The following is a 22,655-nucleotide window of genomic DNA, read 5'->3' on the forward strand; positions in this document are numbered from 1 at the left end:
CAGGCAGCTCCTTGTGACTCTGGGCAAGTCACTTAACCCTCCATTGCCCCATGTAAGCCGCATTGAGCCTGCCATGAGTGGGAAAGCGCGGGGTACAAATGTAACAAAAAATAATTATAAGCAGTGAAAGTGAGGTTTTGAGAATAAGTAAGTTGAGTATGTAAAGGTAAACAAAGGTAGGGTAAACAAATGGAAAAGAGATTGGGAGAGGTGAGGAGAGGAAGGATGGAGAAGGAAAGATAAAGGATAAGGAGATTGGGAGATAATAGTCTAAGGTATAGTAATCATCAGGACCGGGATTAAGAGGAAGGGTTTAATAGTTAAGTAGAGTCATTCGGGTAAGCTGTCTTGAAGAGATGTATGTATACTGTGGAAGAAGGGAGAGAGGAAATAAGATAGAGAAATATCTCTGTGGCATAAATAAGCTCTGGAATAAGGAGCATATAGACTCGGGAGTAATCTACGGAAACACTTCTTCACAGAAAGGATAGTGAATTCATGGCATGGTCTCCTGGTGGAGGTGGTGGAGACCAAGACTTTATCTGAATTAAAAAAAAAACATGGGACAAACACATAGGTTTTCAAAAAGTGAGAGGAAGGAATAGTGGATGGTGTGGATGGCCAGACTGGATAGACCATCACATGTGATGCTGCTTTGTGAACAAACCTGTATCCTCAAAGTGGAACATGTACTTATTTTACCTGCGTATACACAAGAGGTATACCGACCCAATCATAGCCAAAGAGCAAGCTGCACCATGAGCGGAACTTATTCATTTCCTAGAGAGAAAGTAAAACAGGATGAATATATCAAACTCATCACTAGGGTTGCCATCTTCCCCTGATCAATATAAAGAGCTGATTCATTCTGATTTTTACCCATCATCGTGAAGTTCTAGTGGGGAAGAACTGGACTGGATCAACCCCTTGGGATCAACCTGGGTGAGGTGGGAATTCTGACGGCATGTTCTATACAGATTAGGGTCAAAAGTCATTAACTGTCGACATACACAAGACAGATGTAGATGGTATGGATGGGCAGACTGGATAGGCCATGTGGTCTTTATCTGTCTTCATTTTTCTCTCTTTCTCTATTTCTACAATTCTGTAAATGCTCTTTCTAAATGTACTTCTAACTACTCATCATTCCACAGGGCTGAAAAATATGTTTGTAATTTAAAAAATGATCTGAAGAGAAAGGTATTGCCTTCATAAGAATATAAGAATAGCCGTATTGGGTCAGATCAATGGTCCATCTAGCCTAGTATCCTGCTTCCAACAGTGGCCAATTCATGTCACAAGTACCTGGCAGAAACCCATAGTGGTAAAGACAAGAGAGAGCCAAGCTATTGTAGTATAATGAAAGATAAATGTGAATGCATCAGATAAACGTTAAGTCAGGCTATTGGATCTCTTATAGCGCTAAGTTATTTCAAATCCCAAGCCTACTTGTTGTTATCAATCACTTGCATTCATCATCCAATTTTATACTTTATTATAATGTACTTGATACCAATTATAAAATGTATGTTGAACAAATATTCTTGAAAAAATCGTAACAAGAAAAAAAACGACTACCCAGCATTGTATCGATCTTCAGACACCCAACGCCTACTAAAGCATATTGGTATTTCGGTCCCACGGACCTGCTTCCAGGGTCTCTGCAAGTTGCCAAAACTTAAACATGCGGTGAATACCATCTAAATCCACAGCCTTTGGTGACTTGAAGAGACCCTAGAAACCGGTCCGTGGGACCGAAATGCCAATATGCTTTAGTAGGCGTTGGGTGTCTGAAAATCGATACAATGCTGGGTAGTCGTTTTTTTTCTTGTTACGATTTTTTCAAGAATATTTGTTCAACATACATTTTATAATTGGTATCAAGTACATTATAATAGGCATTGAGTGTCTGAAGATCGATACAGTGCTGGGTATTCGCTTTTTTCTTCTTCTTAAGATTCTTCTTAAGATTTCTTCAAGAATATTTGTTCAACATACATTTTATAACTGGTATCAAGTACATTATAATAAAGTGATTGATAACAACAAGTAGGCTTAGGATTTGAACTAGCTTAGTGCTGTAAGAGATAGCCTGACTTTTGAAGTTTATCTGATGCATTCACATTTATCCTTGATTATGCCACAATAGCTTGACTCTCTCTTTGTCTTTACCATTTAACTTTGAGGAGCAAGCTTATAAATTTTTTCCCCCTGTTTTGTAATTGCAGAAACCCAATTAGTAGCAACATTCCATGCTACCAATCCCGGGGCAACAGTGGCTTCCCCCATGTCCATCTCAATAAAAGACTACGGACTTTTTCTCCAGGAACTTGTCCAAACCATTTTTAAATCCAGATACGATAGCCGCTGTTTGTACATCCTCCGGCAACGAGTTCCAGAGCTTAACTATTCTTTGAGTTCCCATTTGTTTCAAACGTATTTCTATGTAGTTTCATCTAGTGTCCCCTGGTCTTTGTACTTTTTGAAAGAGTGAAAAATCGATTCACTTTTACCCGTTCTACATCACTCAGGATTTTATAGACCTCAATCTTATCCACCCTTAGCTGTCTCTTTTCTAAGTTGAAGAGCCCTAACCTCTAGCCTTTCCTCGTAAGGGAGGAGTTCCATCTCCTTTATCATTTTGGTTGCTCTTCTTTGAATCTTTTCTAATTCCGCTATATATTTTTTTAGATACAGCAACCAGAATTGAATGCAATACTCAAGGTGAGGTTGCACCATGGAGCGATACAGAGGCATTATAATATTCTTGGTTTAATTTTGCATCCTTTCCTAATAATTCCTAGCATCCTGTTTTCTTTTTTGGCCACCGCCGTACGCTGAGCAGAAGATTTCCCCATGTCTACAATGACACCTATTCTTTTTCTTGAGTGCTGACTCCTAAGGTGAATCCTAGCATCAGGTAACCATGATTCAGGTTATTCTTCCCAATGTGCATCACTTTGCATTTGTCTACATTAAATTTCATCTTTTTTTTTGTTTTGTTACATTTGTACCCCGCGCTTTCCCACTCATGGCAGGCTCAATGCGGCTTACATGGGGCAATGGAATGGGGCAATGGAGGGTTAAGTGACTTGCCCAGAGTCACAAGGAGCTGCCTGTGCCTGAAGTGGGAATAGAACTCAGTTCCCCAGGACCAAAGTCCACCACCCTAACCACTAGGCCACTCCTCCACTGTTGCTACTATTTGAGATTCTACATGGAATGTTGCTATTCCACTAGCAACATTCCATGTAGAAGTCGGCCCTTGCAGATCACCAATGTGGCCGCGCAGGCTTCTGCTTCTGTGAGTCTGACGTCTTGCACGTACGTGCAGGACGTCAGACTCACAGAAACAGAAGCCTGCACAGCCTTCTACATGGAATGTTGCAAGTGGAATAGCAACATTCCATGTAGAATCTCCAACAGTAGCAACATTCCATGTAGAATCTCCAATAGTATGTATTTTATTTTTGTTACATTTGTACCCTGCGCTTTCCCACTCATGGCAGGCTCAATGCGGCTTACATGGGACAATGGAGGGTTAAGTGACTTGCCCAGAGTCACAAGGAGTTGCCTGTGCCTGAAGTGGGAATTAAACTCAGTTCCCTAGGACCAAAGTCCACCACCCTAACCACTAGGCCACTCCTCCATTTGGATGCCCTATCTTTTAGTTTCCTAAGGTCTTCCTGCAATTTTTCACAATCTGCATGTTTTTTTGACAACTTTGAACAGTTTTGTGTCATCTACAAATTTAATCACCTCACTCGTCGTTCCGTTTTCCAGATTTATAAATATGTTGAATAGCACCAGTCCCAGTACAGATTCCTGTGGCACTCCACTATTCATTGTCCTCCATTGAGAAAAATGGCCACTTAACCATACCCTCTGTTTTCTGTCGAATAACCAATTCCTAATTCACAAAAGGATATTGCCTCCTTCAAAAGCTAATCAAAAATGTACTGTTAATTCAATAAAAAAGGTATTATCTTATTTTCTTTTGTTTTATTTCTAATTATTACCAAAAACAAAGAAATAACCTCATTTCCACAAAAAAACAAACAAACAAACAACCAACGGAGCTGTCTGTTATTTTTTGATTACATCATTGTTTGTCTTGTCAGGAAATCCAATTCGGCACAACATGTGTTTTGGAGAGTCCTTTTACAGTAGGTTTGTACAGGGAGTCTGGCTTTAATACTGACAAGAAATGAAACAGAATCCTGGGACATGGAATTGACCAGGAATTGACACCTAAGGAGGCCAAGTGCTTTCACAGTTTCCTCTTCTTACCATCTCGTTCATCTCATGCAGTGGATCCCGACCTCTGGAAGACTGCAGATTCTATTGCTTCTGTCAAGTCTCGTAGATCCTGTATTATCGTCATGTGTGTAGGACCACAGGGAACATATGAGCATATGTAGCTTTTCAGGTAGTCTACAAGGATGCTACAGAATGCCTCACGCGTTTGCCAACTTTCATTCCTGTCCTTTTTCAACTTACATATATCATTTGCAAAATTATGCAGGTATTCCGTAACATGGAAAAAATAGATGCATATATGAAACACACTGGATGCAACAAGCATCTGTTCCCATGTTAAAGTCCATGTTAGCATGTAAGTATTTGATGCTGTGGAATCTACACACATATAGGGGGAATTCTCTAAATGATGTACAACAATTGGCGCAAAAAAAACAAAACAAAACTCAAAGGTAAGTGCTGTTCTCGAAAGGCTGCTTTTATATTAGTGTTTCCCAAGTCCAGTCCTGGAGTACCCCTTGCCGGTCAGGTTTTCAGGATATCCACAATGAATATGAGCATTGAATATCCAGGGATTAAACCAGTGGCAGCCATAAAACCGCTGAGCACCGAATATCTACCCCTATAATTTACTTGACAAATATTAACGCAAACATTTACACCAGCTCCTTCCCTCACACCAGTTTCTCCCTTTTGCTTACTCCCCCCTGCTGCCCACTCCCCCATCACCTCCCACTACTTGCTTGTTTTCACCCCCAACAGCTCCTCTTTTCCTGCTTCCCCCCCCCCCCACCTTTTATCAGCTGCCCTCCCCCCTGTTTGCCCCCTATTTACCTTCATTATGATCTGTAGGTCGATGCTGTCCCGGATTCGGCCTTCTTTTCGGGCTTTAGATGCTAAATTTCCAAACCAGATAAAGGGGACCCAATATTTAAGATGTGGAGATTTCAGGCTGTCAAAGAGCTTCCTTTCCTCTAATGTCATGAATCCTGCGTGCAAAAAGATGTGAGGCTTAGGATGATTCAGGACAGTGGGTTTGTACAGGCCGTGCTCTACAGAAGAAGCTGAACGAACTGAATTTGCAGACATCTGCCTCAAGTTCATTGACAGCTGCATGGACGACATCTATTACTAATGGGGTTTCATCTAAACTTTGGAGGAGGAGCTCATGCACTAGAAATGAATGAACCATGCCATCTGATTGGTCCATTTGTTCTTTTCTGGCATAATACGCTGCCTCTGCCCGGAGAATTTCTGCCAGCACCCAAAATACAAAAAAGGACCCTTACATAAGTATTGCCACAGTGGGACAGACCAAAGGTCCATCAAGCCCAGCATCCTGTTTCCAACAGTGGCCAATCCAGGTCACAAATACCTGGCAGAAACCCAAAGAGTAGCAAGATTCTAGAATTCTAAAGAATAACAAGATTCCATGCAGAATTTCAAAGTGTAGCAACATTCCATGTAGAACCCCAAAGAGTTGCAAGATTCAATTCAGAATCCAAAGTACATAAGTGTTGCCATAATGGGACAGACCAAAGGTCCATCAAGCCCAGCATCCTGTTCCCAACAGTGGCCAATCCAGGTCACAAATACCTGGCAAGATCCCGAAAAAGTTCAAAACATTTTATGCTGCTTATCCAATGACTGTGATGATACCCCTCCCCTAAAATTCTTGTCCATAAAGGTCATACTACCCAACCATTAATGTTGCAGTGTTATCCAGCTATTGTTCTAATTTTTCAACAGACATCCCAAATATCTTCCCTTTTCTGTACAAAAGCGGGTCCCCATATGGTATTGCACATCGCCATCATATCAGGATATTTTTGTGTTGGCCAGTAACCTCTTCTTATGCAACATAGTAAAAGGTCTGTGACACGTGTGTATCCTTATTGTACAGTCCATATATCAGAAACCCGAGTCTCTTAAATATTTTCATGGTGCATGGGACGGGTGTTGCAGAGCACATAGGACACTGTATGGATTTTATTACTGAAATATCTTTGGGGTCCTTTTACTAAAATGTATTTAAAAAAATTAGGTTAGCCAGAACAGCTATGTGCCTTTCTAGATATGCATGAGACCAAGAATGATTGACCGATAGAAGTATGCTGGATAGTTTAAATACAAGACTGCCACCTACCTATATTTCCTTTTTATAATATAATATTGAGCTTCAACTTCCATGGATAAAAGCTTGGATCTCCCTATTTGTGGACTATTTGAAATTCCAATATTTTTTCTTTTGATGCCTATTATGTTTCTATAATGTTGTAGATTTATAATGGATTATCTATCAAAGATATATATCTTTGCATATAATGAAAATTAATAAAGAAAAAAAAAAATAAAAAATTAGGTTATCATGTTTTAATGAGGGACTTTCTCCACATGCTAAACCCTACTACTACTACTACTACTATTTAGCATTTCTATAGCACTACAAGGCGTACGCAGCGCTGCACAAACATAGAAGAAAGACAGTCCCTGCTCAAAGAGCTTACAATCTAATAGACAAAAAATAAATAAAGTAAGCAAATCAAATCAATTAATGTGAACGGGAAGGAAGAGAGGAGGGTAGGTGGAGGCGAGTGGTTACAAGTGGTTACGAGTCAAAAGCAATGTTAAAGAGGTGGGCTTTCAGTCTAGATTTAAAGGTGGCCAAGGATGGGGCAAGACGTAGGGGCTCAGGAAGTTTATTCCAGGCGTAGGGTGTAGCGAGACAGAAGGCGCGAAGTCTGGAGTTGGCAGTAGTGGAGAAGGGAACAGATAAGAAGGATTTATCCATGGAGCGGAGTGCACGGGAAGGGGTGTAGGGAAGGACGAGTGTGGAGAGATACTGGGGAGCAGCAGAGTGAGTACATTTATAGGTTAGTAGAAGAAGTTTGAACGGGATGCGAAAACGGATAGGGAGCCAGTGAAGGGTCTTGAGGAGAGGGGTAGTATGAGTAAAGCGACCCTGGCGGAAGACGAGACAGGCAGCAGAGATTTGAACCGACTGGAGAGGGGAGAGGTGACTAAGTGGGAGGCCAGCAAGAAGCAGATTGCAGTAGTCTAAACGAGAGGTGACAAGGGTGTGGATGAGGGTTTTGGTAGAGTGCTCGGAAAGAAAGGGGCGGGTTTTTTCCCCCTTCTTTGCAGGTCCTGTGCTAATTTTTTCAGTACCGTGCGAGACCTGCAAAAAAAATTAATGCGGGAGCATTTACCACCTCCTTTTTAGGATGCACTAATTGCTCTCGTGTTAACTCTGTGCTAGCCAGTTAGCAAGCACAGGTTGGAACACACTCTAGCTCAGCATATGCTGCGGGAGTTGAGGGTCATTTATTAGTAGGCAGGGGCGTAGCCAGACACCCAAATTTGGATGGGCCTGGGCCCAAGATGGGTGGGCAGAAGAACTCCGCTTTGTCCCACAAGTGATTTGGTCTCTCCCTCTCTTGCCTGCATCCATATGGTCTCTCAAACATCCGCCCTTCCCTGAATACCTTTTAAATAGCAGATTTTCACCGGCAGCGAGCAGCAACTAATACACACTGCTCATGTTGGCCCCACGGCCTTTCCTCTGATGTAACTTCCTGTTTCCGCAAAGGCGAGAATATATCAGAGGGAAGGCTGCAGGGCTGGTGCGAACAGTATGTATCAGTCGCTGCCTGCTGTAGGCAAAGATCTGCTATTTAAAAGGTATGCAGGAGGGACAGTTGGGAGTTTTTGGCTGGTGGGGCTTGGGAATCCCTGCCAGCCACATTATAGATGTGCTGCTACTGGGTGGGCCTAAACCCAAAGTGGATGGGCCTGGGCCCACCCAAGCCCACCCTTGGCTACGTCACTGTTAGTAGGGCCAGCTTAATTTGTATTGGAACAGAGTGTACCTTTTAAATGTTTTCTTGTCTCTAGCGGTCGGTACCAGCAAGCAGCGATTCATACAGCCTGCTCGTGCCAACCCCAGAGTTTTCTCTCTGATGTAACTTCCTGTTTCCACATAGGTAGGAAGCAGGAAGTTATATCAGAGAGAAAGCTCTGGAGTTGGCATGAGCAGCTGTATGAATCGCTGCTCACTGGTACCGACTGCGAGAGACAAGCAAACTTTTAAAACATACACGGGGAGGAGGGGAGGGGGTCAAGAGACAAGGGAAGATGCCTGGTTGCTGGCTGGAGAGAGAACAGGAGGGAGAGATGCTGGACTATTTGAGTGTGGGGGGGGGGGAAGAGAAGGTAAAATTCTGGGCCATTTGTGGGGGTGTGCCTTGACAATTTTAGCACCATGTAAGTGTGTCGTGAGCAGGGGCGTAGCCAGACTACAGATTTTGTGTGGGCCTAGGCAACAAGTGGGTGGGCACCAAGTGTTCTCTCCCCCCCCCCCCCCCCCCAAAAAAAAAGTATCTCAGCAGGTGGGAAAACGCTTCTTTCCACCTTTTCAGTCTGCAGCAGGATGTGCAGAAAACAGAGCATGAGCAGGTGCCGGTATCACGGACAGTACTGTTTTCATTACCATGAAGGGGAAGTCTTCAGCTGGCTGAGCTTGGGATCCCCACCAGCTACCACCAAATGTGTGCTACTGTTGGGTGGGCCTGAGCCCAAAGTTGGTGGGCCCTGGCCCACCCAGGCCCACCTGTGGCTACGCCACCGGTCGTGAGATGAAAAAGGTTGAAAATCTTTACACAAGCTGGTTAACACAGTCACACCCATTCCCTGCCCATGACACACACCCCTTCCAAAATATAATGTAACAAATTCATTAACAAGCGCTTAGCGCACGGAAAATGCAGTAAGCATTTTCACACTCATTAAACATGCATTGGGGCTTAAAGCCCTTTAGTAACAAGGCCCCTTTGTCACAAGTGATGCTACAGACCCTCTACAAGATAAGTAATACCGTGTTTCCCCATTTTCAGACAAGCATCAAAATTAAGAGAGATCCATACAAGGGGTCGTATCTTTCAAGTGATGGTAATACCTGCTTCTACTACATGGTCCATGGTTGGAAATCTTTTGTAGACCGCTGTACTAACAGAGCGGAAGATCAGCAGGGAGGTGAGGTTCACGTATCGCATTAACGTCCTTCGGAGTAAGCGTCCATACTCATCTCTTCCATGAACGTTGCTGGAGATCAATATCATGAGCCGGTCTGGCCACGGCAGATTCACAAACTGGTTCCACCATCGATTTACTACTAAAGTTACATAAAACCCTGGGAAAAGCACAGTACATTGACATTCATTCTAAGAGTTCAGAGGCAATCGTAATATCATGTCAACTTTCAGTCTTTGCTTTAGAAACTGTTATCCAGGTTATAAGCTTCAATCCAACTGCCAAAACGTAGGTGCCGGAAAATGTACATCACACAGTACTGTAAAACACTGGATCACCAGGGATCAACAAAATCATTTCATTTATTAAAGGTGGTGATAGTTGTTATTATTCCAATAGAAGAATAATTCAAAAATGATATTGCAAAGAAATGAAAGGAATGCCAGAGATCGACTGAGGTCTCTGAAATTGCAACAGGAAATGAACGGACCTTTTGGATCCTAATCTGCTGTCAATGTCTATGTTTTGGTGTGGTATATGAGCTTTGGAGACCACAATAGTCCCTTCTGATGCAAGGAAGCCGGTGGTGGGAGGCGGGGCTGGTGGTTGGGAGGAGGGGATAGTGCTGGGCAGAGATACATGGTCTGTGCCAGAGCCGGTGGTTGGGAGGCGGGGCTGGTGGTTGGGAGGCGGGGATAGTGCTGGGCAGACTTATACGGTCTGTGCCAGAGCCAGTGGTTGGGAGGAGGGGATAGTGCTGGGCAGACTTGTACGGTCTGTGCCAGAGCCGGTGGCGGGAGGCGGGGCTGGTGGTTGGGAGGCGGGGATAGTGCTGGGCAGACTTGTACGGTTTGTGCCAGAGTCGGTGGTGGGAGGCGGGACTGGTGGTTGGGAGGCGGGGATAGTGCTGGGCAGACTTATACGGTCTGTGCCAGAGTCGGTGGTGGGAGGCGGGGCTGGTGGTTGGGAGGCGGGGATAGTGCTGGGCAGACTTATACGGTCTGTGCCAGAGCCAGTGGTGGGAGGCGGGGCTGGTGGTTGGGAGGCGGGGATAGTGCTGGGCAGACTTATACGGTCTGTGCCAGAGCCGGTGGTGGGAGGCGGGGCTGGTGGTTGGGAGGAGGGGATAGTGCTGGGCAGACTTACATGGTCTGTGCCAGAGCCGGTGGTTGGGAGGCGGGGCTGGTGGTTGGGAGGCGGGGATAGTGCTGGGCAGACTTATACGGTCTGTGCCAGAGCTGGTGGTGGGAGGCGGGGATAGTGCTGGGCAGACTTATACGGTCTGTGCCAGAGTCGGTGGTGGGAGGCGGGGCTGGTGGTTGGGAGGCGGGGATAGTGCTGGGCAGACTTATACGGTCTGTGCCAGAGCCAGTGGTGGGAGGTGGGGCTGGTGGTTGGGAGGCGGGGATAGTGCTGGGCAGACTTATACGGTCTGTGCCAGAGCTGGTGGTGGGAGGCGGGGATAGTGCTGGGCAGACTTATACGGTCTGTGCCAGAGTCGGTGGTGGGAGGCGGGGCTGGTGGTTGGGAGGCGGGGATAGTGCTGGGCAGACTTATACGGTCTGTGCCAGAGCCAGTGGTGGGAGGCGGGGCTGGTGGTTGGGAGGCGGGGATAGTGCTGGGCAGACTTATACGGTCTGTGCCAGAGCCGGTGGTGGGAGGCGGGGCTGGTGGTTGGGAGGCGGGGATAGTGCTGGGCAGACTTATACGGTCTGTGCCAGAGCCAGTGGTGGGAGGCGGGGCTGGTGGTTGGGAGGCGGGGATAGTGCTGGGCAGACTTATATGGTCTGTGCCAGAGCCGGTGGTGGGAGGCGGGGCTGGTGGTTGGGAGGCGGGGATAGTGCTGGGCAGACTTATACGGTCTGTGCCCTGAAAAACACAGGTACAAATCAAAGTAGGGTATACACAAAAATTAGCACATATGAGTTATCTTGTTGGGCAGACTGGATGGACCGTGCAGGTCTTTTTCTGCCGTCATCTACTATGTTACTATGTATTTGTTGATTCAATCTGGGAAACCACTAAAAGAGAACTCATTTTGTATTCTTCACTTCCAGTTTCAAGTTCATTGTCCTTAAGCATATTTAAAGGGCGAATTTCAAAATCTGTTGTGTAAATAGCTATTTATTTGGGTGAAATGGCTTTTTGAAAATTGCCCACCCCAGCTTATTGCAAAGAAAAGTATGTGTATTGTTTAGAAAATTACCCCTTAACACATATTGTAAAGCAGGTTATGGCTGTTATTTTAGAAACACCCCCATATGTAAATAGCAACTTTTATTTATTTATTTATGAACATTTATACCCCACTTTTTTCCACATTAAGCAGACTCAAAGTGGCTTACAATGTACAGGAATCAATTACAATTACATTAGATAGGGTAAAAGGAACAAGGTAGGAAGGGAAAAGGGAAGAGGGTCTAAAATGGACTGTGGAAGTAGCTGTATATTTATTATTATTATTAACATTTGTATAGTGCTACCAGACGCACGTGTGTATCTTGGCATAGACATGTAAAAGCCATTTTAGAAAGGGGGTCATTTACATGTGGTTATGCTCAGGAGGCATGGTAGGAGCAGGGAGAGGGACTGATTTGGGCAGGCCTATCATATTGAGGTGGATTTATGTATTCATTCATTCACACTGATATAACCACAGTTCTGAGAGCAGCTTTCTGCGATGCACATGTACAGGCAAAATACACATTTGACAACAACAAAATTGAAAATACTCTATCATCCTAATTCTCTGTCTCCACCCCAGCACTCATTACGTAAAAGCACATTGAAACAAATAACTTTTCAAGGCTTCCCTAAACTTAGCCACATCAGTTTCCCTCGGAGAAATATTCCAGAGCTGCACTGCGAACACCTTGTCAGGATGCCTTGCCAATTTCACCTCCTTGATGCCTGGAATGGATAACAATTTTTCCCCCTATGACCACAACACTGCCCCTGACCATGTTTGAAGATACTCTGGAGCACTAAACATCTAAACCTTAAAAAGCAACATAAAAGTCTGAGGGCTAGCCTAGTGGTTAGTGCAGTGGACTTCAAAAAGCAACATCAAAAACAGGTCTGAAATGGAAGAGGCAGCCAGTGGAAGGACATCAGAATGGGAGTGATATGATCAAAACTTGTCAAGTCTTCAATCAACCATGCTGTAGTGTTCACAACAAGCTACAGCTGCAGTGTTATCTCAATGTCCTGACTCTTCCTGACCTCTCTGCACACTAGGTTTCCCAATAAGAGTAAGGACTGAAGCAAATGCATTACACTCTCCCACCACTCTGTCTATACTGAACCCTTCCTCCTATAATATCAATAGCATTGTTGCATTCAACTGGAATCAAATACTGAGGTTGTAGCACCCCTGAACCAAATTGTTGAGGGAAGTTCATTATATTCTTTTCTCTCCTCTGTACATTTCCTCAACCAGTTATCACTGAAATCCCCCTCCCTGTTCATCACCGCAAAACCCACAACCAAACAACAGAAACAAATATGATGCAACCCCTTACTCAAAACATATCTCTGTTCAACAACCCAACCCAACCCCCACATCGGTTGATTTACACACACACACACACACACACACACACACACACACACACACACAGGTGTACAGCGCTGCGTACATCTAGTAACGTTATAGAAACAAGAAGTAGTAGCAAATAGGGGAGATGGAGCTCACTGCCTCCCCCCCCCCCCAAAAAAAAAAGTGTTTCTGTGGATAACCTTACCAGACAGCCCTTCAGCAATATCGTTTGCAAAAATATTTAAAAGAACTGGCCCAAGAACTGAACCTTGTGGCACACAAATGGTAATATCCTTTTCCTCAGCATGAGATCCATTTACTACTACCTCTGTCGCCTTCCACTCAACCAGTTCCTAACCCAGTCAGTCACTTTAGAGCCCATACCGAAGGCACTCAGTTTATTTATTAGTCATCTATGCGGAACCATATCAAAGGTTTTGCTAAAATCTAAATACACTATGAGGCATATTTTCAAAGCACTTTGGGAGGCTAAGTTCCATAGGTTTCTATGGAACTTTGGGAGACTAAGTGCTTTGAAAATATGCCTCTATATCTAGTGCTCTCCCTCGATCCAACTCTCTGGTCACCCAGTCAAAGAAATTAAACAGATTTGTCTGACAAGACCTGCCTCTAGTGAAACCATACTGCCTCAGGTCCTGTAATCCAATGGATTTCAAAAACTTTACTATTCTCCGTTTTAAAAGCATTTCCATTAATTTACTTACCGGCCTGTAGTTCCTAGCTTCTTCCTTACTCCCACTTTTGTGCAGAGGGACCACACCTGCTCTTCTCCAGTCCTCTGGGAACACACCTGACTCTAGAGAAGCACTGAAAAGCTCAGCCAGCGGAACGGCTAGAACTTCCCTAAGTTTCTTCAGCACCCTCAAATGTATGCCATCCGGCCCCATTGCTTTGTCCACCTTTAGTTTAGCCAGCTCCTCACAAACACAGTCCTCTGAAAATCATTCAGGGACTACCACCCTTCCATTGCTATTTCTCCTGCATTCCTGCTCCCAGCCCTTCAGCTGTGAACACAGATCAGAAATATTTGTTAAGCAATTCCACCTTATCTTTGTCAGCGTCTACATTTTCCTCCCCTTCACCTTTGAGTCTCACAATGCACTTTTGCACTTCCTCCTATCATTAACTCTGGAATTCGTTGCTGGAGAACGTGGTGAAGGCAGTTAGCTTGACAGAGTTTAAAAAGGGTTAGACGGTTTCCTAAAGGACAAGTCCATAAACCACTACTAAATGGACTTGGGAAAAATCCACAATTCCAGGAATAACATGTATAGAATGATTGTACGTTTGGGAAGCTTGCCAGGTGCTCTTGGCCTGGATTGGCCGCTGTCGTGGACAGGATGCTGGGCTCGATGGACCCTTGTTCTTTTCCCAGTGTGGCATTACTTATGTACTTATGTATCCAAAAAATGTCTTGTCCCCCTCATTTTTACCATATTGGCTATTTTCTCTTCCATTTGCACCTTTGCTTTCCTGACTACTCTACCAGTTTCTCTTAGCTTTTCCAGATATTGTCACCTTCCTCCTTCTGTGATCTCTTGTAGTTTATAAAGGCTAACCTCTTGTTCCTTACCTTTTCAGCTGCTACTTTTGAGAACCAAAGCGGCCTCCTTTTCTTCTTACTTTTATTTATTTTTCTTAGAAAAAGGTTTTGTTGCTCCTTGCAGTTTTGCCCACTGCTTTCCAACTTCTTCCAGATGTTCTCCTCCAGACAACACTTCCTCGAGTTTTTATGAAGTTTAGAACCTTCACTTTTGAATGAACCCTCTCCACACCTACCTTAATATTAAACCACACCATCTTGTGATCCCTGGAAGTCAGATGATCACCTACTATAACATCAGAAAAACTCTCCCCGTTAGTAAACGCTAAATCCAGTATGACCCATCCCACGTAGGTTCCATGACCAACTGTTGGAATAGCTCCTCCTGTAGAGAGTCCAGGATCTTCCTGCTTCTAAAAGACCCCACAATAGGGATACCCCAATCAACATCTGGCATATCAAAATCACAATGGACACACAGGAGAGACAGCTGACTGACCTAAAGAAATATTCTAGCAGCAGAGCGGCAACTTGTGTCTTTCCAAAAGTTTATATAAGAGTACAGTACAATGAGGTTTGCATTTGGAATCCTGCCCCTTTATGTAAATTAACAGGGAAATTCACCCACAGTAGCCAAACTTAGAAAATCCCTTTCGTTGGCCCCAATCCAATAGAGATGCCAACACATGTATCCATAAGTTCACTGTGTACATTGATGTGCTTCCCTAGCAGTGTGTGTGTGATATTCTCCTTGAAATGAGAAGATGCAATTATTTAATTCTTTCTTGCTCATGTGCCTTTTGATTAATGAAAACCAACCCCCCCCCCCTAAAATTTTGATTGACAAAACAAGAAATGACTTTGTTGATCTTACATCATGCTTGTCAGATTCTTAGCGGGCCGGGCTGTTAGTGGATGGGAGTTCTGCATCCCAGCATTGCACCGATTACCAGTTAGGTGACCTGGGATCTAGCTTGGGTCTGGGTTTTGACGTATTTCCCATTCCTCCTTTCCCGGGTCTGCGTCTCTTAGCGCTGAAGCAACTCCATGCAAAGTGATCTACTCCATCGGGGTCGAAATAGCTGCATGGATTCATTCCACCCAGTTCAGTACTCACCAAGCACAAAGGTTACTGGGATTTGCTCAGCGTATTTGTCACAGTAAAGTGATAATTTTTCAAAGTAACGTTTTTGGCTTTCTGTAAGAAAGAATCTGTAGCGGAAAAATAAAAGGCACAGCCCATTGTCATTTTTTTTCCCCTGTGAAACCCTGCTATGAATGACAGAAGGTACAAAAACATCACTCCATGCAGGCTGAGCGTCACCACTGCTAGAAGAAAAATAATCATCGATTAATCAAGATTAAGACCCAGAAATAAGACAAAGGAGTTGCAGAGATATGTTGCCACCAAATCCTCCACGTTAATTCAATAATGTAGTTCTATGACTTGGAGGGAAGGGGCAAATAGACTTTTTTTTTTTTAAACCAAAGTCCCATTAACCTGCCTGGCTGTGATTATTTACTTCCTGGTGTATTGACAATAATTACATATGTCTCCTTATCTTCCATTTTCCACCATTTCCTGCCTTTTCTTGCATATTAATCGATGGTTTATTCCTCCATAGTTGGACAGAAGCAAGCAAGGACTGATGCGGGAAGGGGTCACCACACAACAGAGTGAAAAACTGGCAAAAGAAAAAAAAAGCTATAGTGAAAAGAGTTCAATTAATTTTCGAGTTGTCATCAGAGGCTTGGGTGCAGTGAAGGCGGGACAGAGTTTAGAAAGGGGGTGCGGAAACTCTTTTGACATCCATGTATAATAGTAACCAATAGTCTAACACTTCAAACCAAGGGATGCTGAGTCCCTCAACCCAAACACCTGTGCTTGGTTATATACGAGATTAGAAGAAAGACATGCTCTGGGCCATGGATTTGGGGTTTACTTTCAGTACATAAGTATTGCCATACTGGGACAGACCAAAGGTCCATCAAGCCCAGCATCCTGTTTCCAACAGTGGCCAATCCAGGTCACAAATACCTCGCAAGGTCCCAAAAATGTACAAAACATTTTATACTGCTTATCCTAGAAATAGCGGATTTTCCCCAAGTCCACAATTTAATAATGGTCTATGGACTTTTCCTTTAGGAAGCCGTCCAAGTGATAAGGCATCATTGATTTTGCATCAAGATTAGAGCTAATGTATGTCCCTATGGTATAAAAACTGAGCTTGGGAAACCACCTCACTCATCCCAGTGTTTGATGTGATGGGACCCAGGGCAGAAACTTTAGTTTCAGGCAAGCTTGAGGCCCCTGTGCCACCACAGTCCTGCGCTCAGGTTGACTTTCTAACAGTGGGTACTTACGGAACGAGATAGCAGCAGGGTTGCTTTCACCATCAGCATAAAACAGAAGGCTAAAGCATTAGCCATTGACATGAAGGATTTTTATGGAGGAGTGAACTGCGTATATAAGTTTATTTGTTGGAATGACTTATGTATTCGAGCTAGAACATCAGTGGGTCAAAAGCTACCAGATGATGGGGAAGAGAAAACGGATACATTTGTTAATTTCTTGCACGATATAACCTGCAACTGGGAGATATGATCAACATGGATGAAGTACCAATGAGTTTCGATATTCCGAGTACAAGAAAAGTTGCTGAGCGTGGCACAAAGACAGTGGCTGTAACAACTACTGGTCATGAACAGACAAGTTTCACTGTTGTGCTATCATGTAGTGCAGATGGAAAGAAGCTGACACTGCTGGTTACCTTCAAATGCCACATGAACAATTCCCAAAGTCTGTTGTTAAGTGCAACAAAAGGGGATGGAATGAGAATATTATGAAGGACTGGATAGATGCATGTTTTTGTACTTGCTCAGGTGGGTTTTTCAACAAGAAATTGTTGTTAATATTCAACTCTATGAACTCAGTTAAGAAAACATTGAATGCTGCTGGAGCCCATATAGCAGTAATCCCTGGAGGACTAATGTGCAAGTTACTCTTGACACAGCCCTTAACCATGCATTTAAATGTCTCAAAAGGAAAGAATGGAATAAATGTATGCATGAGGGCACACACTCATTTACTCCTTATGCAAAGTCTGCTGCAGGATTGATACTGCACGGCAGGCAGTGAAACCACAGTCGATTACCAACGGATTTCAAAAAGCAGGTTTACTTGGAGAACAGATATTGTATGATTCTACTGATGAGGATGAATACAAATTCAATGATGATGAAGTGAAGGCCTTCGCTGCAAAACATTTCAACACCGATGATGATAATACGACTTTGAAGATTTTCCTTCTAGTGATAAACAAGATAATGTTTGAGACACTGTAACGTATTAATGCCATAAGATAGTTTAATAAGAACTGTTTTATGCTGACCACTTGGAACTTTTTTGCTATAGATTGTTGAATGCTTCCTTATAAGGTATATTACTAAAAGTACTTATGGGGACTTTACTAAATGCTTCTTCTAATAAAAGTATTTTATGCAAACGTTTCAGGAGTTGTGGTTTTCTTTTTGCGAGATGTTGAATGTCTTCTCCGCAGTGGCCTCAAAATGTAAAGACGTGTATAATCCGCACCCTTGTTTAACCCGCAATAGGTAGTCACGGTAAGTAAAAACGTGCATACCCCACAGGTTATATTTGCAAAAATACAGTAATAGGCGACTTTGCGCATGCTCAGTTTCACTAAAATCGAGCACGCACGCGATGTGAGAGAAAGCAGGACAGGCAATGCGCAGAGAACAGTGCTGGAGAAAGGCTTCAGCTGGCGGGGGTTGGAGACCCCTGCCAGCCAAACCAGGGGCTCCGGATCCAATTTGGGGGGGCCTAGGCCCCCAGTAGCTACGCCACTTGGAAGCAGTCAAGTCAGCCTCCAGGAGTTAATGAGACATGGACAGAAGACTGCTAAGGTAGGAGACAGCCTTGCGGAGTATTCCTGAAATGTATATATTTGATGTGTGTCTAGAAGGGCCCTGAATTGACATTAGTTGCTAGAGTGTTTGGGCCTGGCTAGGAGCCAGCCTAATGAAGAGTACTGACTAGGATGGTACTGAGTAGGGTTACCATATTTTGTCCCCCCAAAGGGAGGACACATGCCCTGCCCCCACCACACACCCCAACCCGCCCCCTTTCAAGCCCTCACTCTGCCCCATCACATTTCCCCTCCCCCCTGTCACACACCCCGTCAACCCCCTCCCCTTACCTTACTACTTCGGGGCAGGAAAGAGCCCCCTCTTTCCTGCCCAGAGCGCTGCCTTGCATGCATCCTTCCTGTTGGTGATATTGGCGCCGATTCAAAATGGCTGCCGAGAGTTGAAGTCTCGCGAGGTCACTTCAACTCTCGGCGGCCATTTTGAATCAGCGCCGAGATCACCAACAGGAAGGATGCATGCAGGGCAGCGCTCCGGGCAGGAAAGAGGGGGCTCTTTCCTGCACCGAAGGCGGAAGAGGTCACTAGACCACCAGGGCAGTAGTAAGTAAGGGGAGGGGAGGCTAGCAATCTGCCCGTTTGTCCGGATTTCTGGACAAACAGGCAGGCTGGCTGGCGGGCCGTCCTATAGGATGGCCCGCCCACCAGCCTGCCCGTTTGTCCAGAAATCCGGACAAATGGGCAGATTGGCAAAACCCGCCTGGTTGCCCGGACATGTCCGGGTAAATCCGGACATCTGGTAACCCTAGTACTGAGAGAGACTCTACTTAAAAGGACTAAGCCTGTGAAGTAACAGAGCTGACTACAACCCCCTTTGGTGTACATAAATAAAGTCCTTTAGACTTTTACCTGCAACCTATGTGTAAGTCTGCCATATCTGTGTGAGGTCCTGCAGCCAGCCGTGAGCCTTGCTGCCACAAGCCTAAACATGCAGGGATGGCTTGAAAGAAATGCAGTGCTATATGTGCAGACTCACTAGGGGGCTTCATTTGTATAAGCTGATAGGGTTGAAAAACAGGGCCACCAAGCAGGGTCAATTCAAAAATATTCTAGCCCTGTGGTAGGGCCTGGTCTTGCAAACATGTATTAATTACAGTTTCATAGTTAATTATTTAAATGTCATCCTATTTTCAAAAAAGCTCAGAGTATGACAAGAGGAACAGGTCCAGCAAGGTCTCAGGACTAATCACAGCTACACGAACCTTTTCTTTCAGGAAGCTGCATCCTATGCTTGGACATATCTTTGGAGAAGGAAAGGCTATAGACTCTTTGCCCTCTTAACAATTAACAGATCATGTGGACACCTTCAGTTTGGCCATATGCCTATGACCTTTGCAGTGTGAATGTCATGTAGCCCATTCAAAGCAAACAACACTGGCAGAATGCAGATAACAACACTATAATCCCTGGTCTGTTGACAAACTGATCTAATAACCAGGGCTTTTTTTGAGGGGGTACTTGGGGGTACTGAGTACCAGCACCTTTTCCATTGTCTGCTAAAATTGACCCATGGACCCCAAGTTTTAATGAAAGAGCTCAGGCTCTACACTCCAATTCTGCCTTGTCATAGATTCTGTGACTGGTTGCATGCAGGGGGCCTGGCTATTGTGGGGTGGGTCCCTCAGTGATCACCCCACCCCTGAAGGGTGGCCTGGCATTTGAGTACTGGCACCTTTTCCATTGTCTGCTAAAATTGACCCATAGACCCCGAGTTTTAATGAAAGAGCTCAGGCTCTACACTCCAATTCTGCCTTGTGATAGATTCTGTGACTGGTTGCAGAGGGCCTGGCTATTGTGGGGTGGGTCCCTCACTGATCACCCCACCCCTGAAGGATGGCCTGGCAGTTGAGTACCGGCACCTTGATCACTAGAAAAAAAAAAAAGCACTACTAATAACACAATACTGTAGGCACCTCAGGTGCGATCTTGTGTGATGATGTGTCTTCAGGACCAGCACTGGTTGTAGTTTGCTGATGATAAAAAAAAAATGCTCCATAGGATCTTCACTTTGAGACATGCTTATTGTCTCACTGGCAAAATATCCTCAGCGCTGACAATGAGAACACATGATCATGAGATTAGGCCGTTACAAAGTCAACAGTCATCCAAAAAAGGCTGAAACTGAGATGCATTGATTAACTGCTGGATTTAGTGAAAGGAGCCTGTTTGTTATGGAAAAACACAGTACCTGTACATCACACTTAACAGCGTGTATAGAGTACTGAAGAGAAGGAACTCGCGATACAGCAGTTTGTAGATGCTACCTTTCCACTTGAGGAGCAGTCTGTGAAATCCGAAAAAAGTGGCATTTGCAACTTTACTGGAGTAAGTGACCGTCATCTTCGTCTGCAATGGTAGAAAAGGACAATTAGAAGGATACTTAACAGACTAGAGCCTGATTACGGAAGAGTACGTTGTAAACTGATACGTTGATTAGATAAATTATGGTTAGGGTTAAAGGATAATCCCCTCCCCGCCCCCGTTGCATCTATTGACTCACAATCACATTTATCTTAGAAAAAATAACAGATGTCTGTCAATGCAATTATTGGTGCCTGCATTTGGGGAGGAAGGGTGAGAGGAGATAAAGTAGGTTAGGCATGGAATGGCCTCCCAGTAGAGGTTGTGGAGTCGAGGACTGTGTCAGAATTTAAAAAGGCATGGGATAAGCATTTGGGATCGCTTAGGAAAGAGGATGGGCAGACCGGATGGGCCATTGGGCCTTTATCTGCCGTCATGTTTCTATTTGCTCCTCCCATCAGGGTGGTATAATTATTAATTTAATTATTTTGCACTTCTTGATATACCATTAGGGGGTCACCTAAGGTGGAACCAAACACATGTACTGAAAACAAAACAGACCCTGATAGCCAGACAAATTCAAAGAACCATCAGCGCAAACCTTTACCCACAGGAAGGGTGGGCAATTTTCAAAGAGCCAATTTACCAGATTAAATAGTTTTGAGAAAGTTGCTCCACTATCTACATAGATAAATTGGGGAAAGGAGAAAGGCTAGGAATAGGAATTGTAAGACTGAAAGATGCTGAAAATGGCTATGCGGAAAGTGATGAGAATAAAGCAAACATGACTATTGGTATATCTGGGAATGGAGTGGATCTTGCACCATTCATAGAAGAAAGCGTTTATAAACAACTGAATGTGGCCAAAGCTATCATTTTGAATAGGAGTGTATAAGTCTAATACCTAAAGTCAGAGGATGTAGGTGTCATGCTGGAACCTTGCTTTTGTCAAGATGGTTTAGCAGGCATACATTGGGAAAACACTGAGACGTGGAAGTTACAATGGTATAAAAGCTGTCTTATCCAACATTTTTCTTGTTTGCTACATTCAGAATGGCTCTTAATATTATAATTATACCACTTTTGCCTATCTAGTCACAGAAAATACTCATCTTCACGTTTGCTGCATGTTTATTATTTATATTACACTCCCTGCCCCCGTTGCATCTATTGACTCACAATCACATTTATCTTAGAAAAAATAACAGATGTCTGTCAATGCAATTATTGGTGCCTGCATCTGGGGAGGAGGGGTGAGAGGAGATAAAGTAGGTTAGGCATGGAACAATAGTGCCCCTTTCCCAATTTACAAGAAACCACGGTATCCAAAGTTTAGTCTTTCCCAAATAATACCTGTGTTGGTTACAGCAGCAAAATGCAATCCTCTAATTAAAAACAGGTCCACTGCATATTTCTTTTCAAACCTCACAAATTCTGTGTTTTACCAACCTGTTTGTTTTATTTATAGATCCAAAAAAGAAAAGAAAGAAAATTTGCTGGTTCTTTTACTCTCTTTGTTGCCAACCTCCCAGCCAGGTAGGAAGACGGAGACTTGGTCTTGTTCAGCTCCGGGGTGAACCTTAGCCCTCTTTAGTACAGTAGAGAAGCCCCCTGCTGAATGGACTGGCAAATGCTGCAGTTAAAATGGCTCCGCCATCAGCAGTCAGTTTGTGCTAACATATCCTGTCAGTCCTCCAGAGACCAAAAACAAACAGCAGCTGCCCATCAGACTTATTCAGCCTAATTATAAATCCACCTGCTAATCAAACAAACTGTCTCAGCAGTCAGATTTGAGCTCTAAGTTCTGCTTCCTTCTGTCCTGAAAGGGTTACAGAGCCTAATGGGAGCTGAAGGTTTAGGTGTCCTGATGGTTTGGAACAGGTGATGAGCAGAGCCCCGCTTCCTCCCCCTCTTCCCATATTTCATGCAGTATGGAGGCTGCCTCCTTCTATGATTTCATAGGATTATATTATGCCTTGTAGCGCTATAGAAATGATAAGTAGTAGTAGTATATTGT

General features: G+C 44.1%; 1 protein-coding gene and 1 long non-coding RNA gene across 2 annotated transcripts in view; one reads left to right on the forward strand and one right to left on the reverse strand.

Moving 5' to 3' along the window:
• Nucleotides 1-22,314, reverse strand: part of BEST3 (bestrophin 3) — a 38,974-nt gene extending 16,660 nt beyond the window's left edge. Inside the window, exons 1-6 of the mRNA XM_030214257.1 lie at nt 22,088-22,314; nt 20,526-20,683; nt 15,508-15,602; nt 9,215-9,448; nt 5,095-5,249; nt 703-780 (exon numbers count right to left, since the gene is read on the reverse strand). Of these exons, the coding sequence (XP_030070117.1) occupies nt 703-780; nt 5,095-5,249; nt 9,215-9,448; nt 15,508-15,602; nt 20,526-20,677 (714 nt within the window). The 5' untranslated portion in view covers nt 20,678-20,683; nt 22,088-22,314. The remainder of the gene's footprint in view (nt 1-702; nt 781-5,094; nt 5,250-9,214; nt 9,449-15,507; nt 15,603-20,525; nt 20,684-22,087) is intronic.
• LOC115477406 lies at nt 314-14,746 on the forward strand. Its single transcript, XR_003943325.1, has 3 exons — nt 314-324; nt 11,854-11,858; nt 14,665-14,746. It is a non-coding gene; the product is annotated as an uncharacterized LOC115477406 (long non-coding RNA).
• Nucleotides 22,315-22,655: the final 341 nt, after the last annotated feature.

Source organism: Microcaecilia unicolor, chromosome 9, assembly GCF_901765095.1.
Source record: "Microcaecilia unicolor chromosome 9, aMicUni1.1, whole genome shotgun sequence".
Lineage (NCBI taxonomy): Eukaryota > Metazoa > Chordata > Amphibia > Gymnophiona > Siphonopidae > Microcaecilia > Microcaecilia unicolor.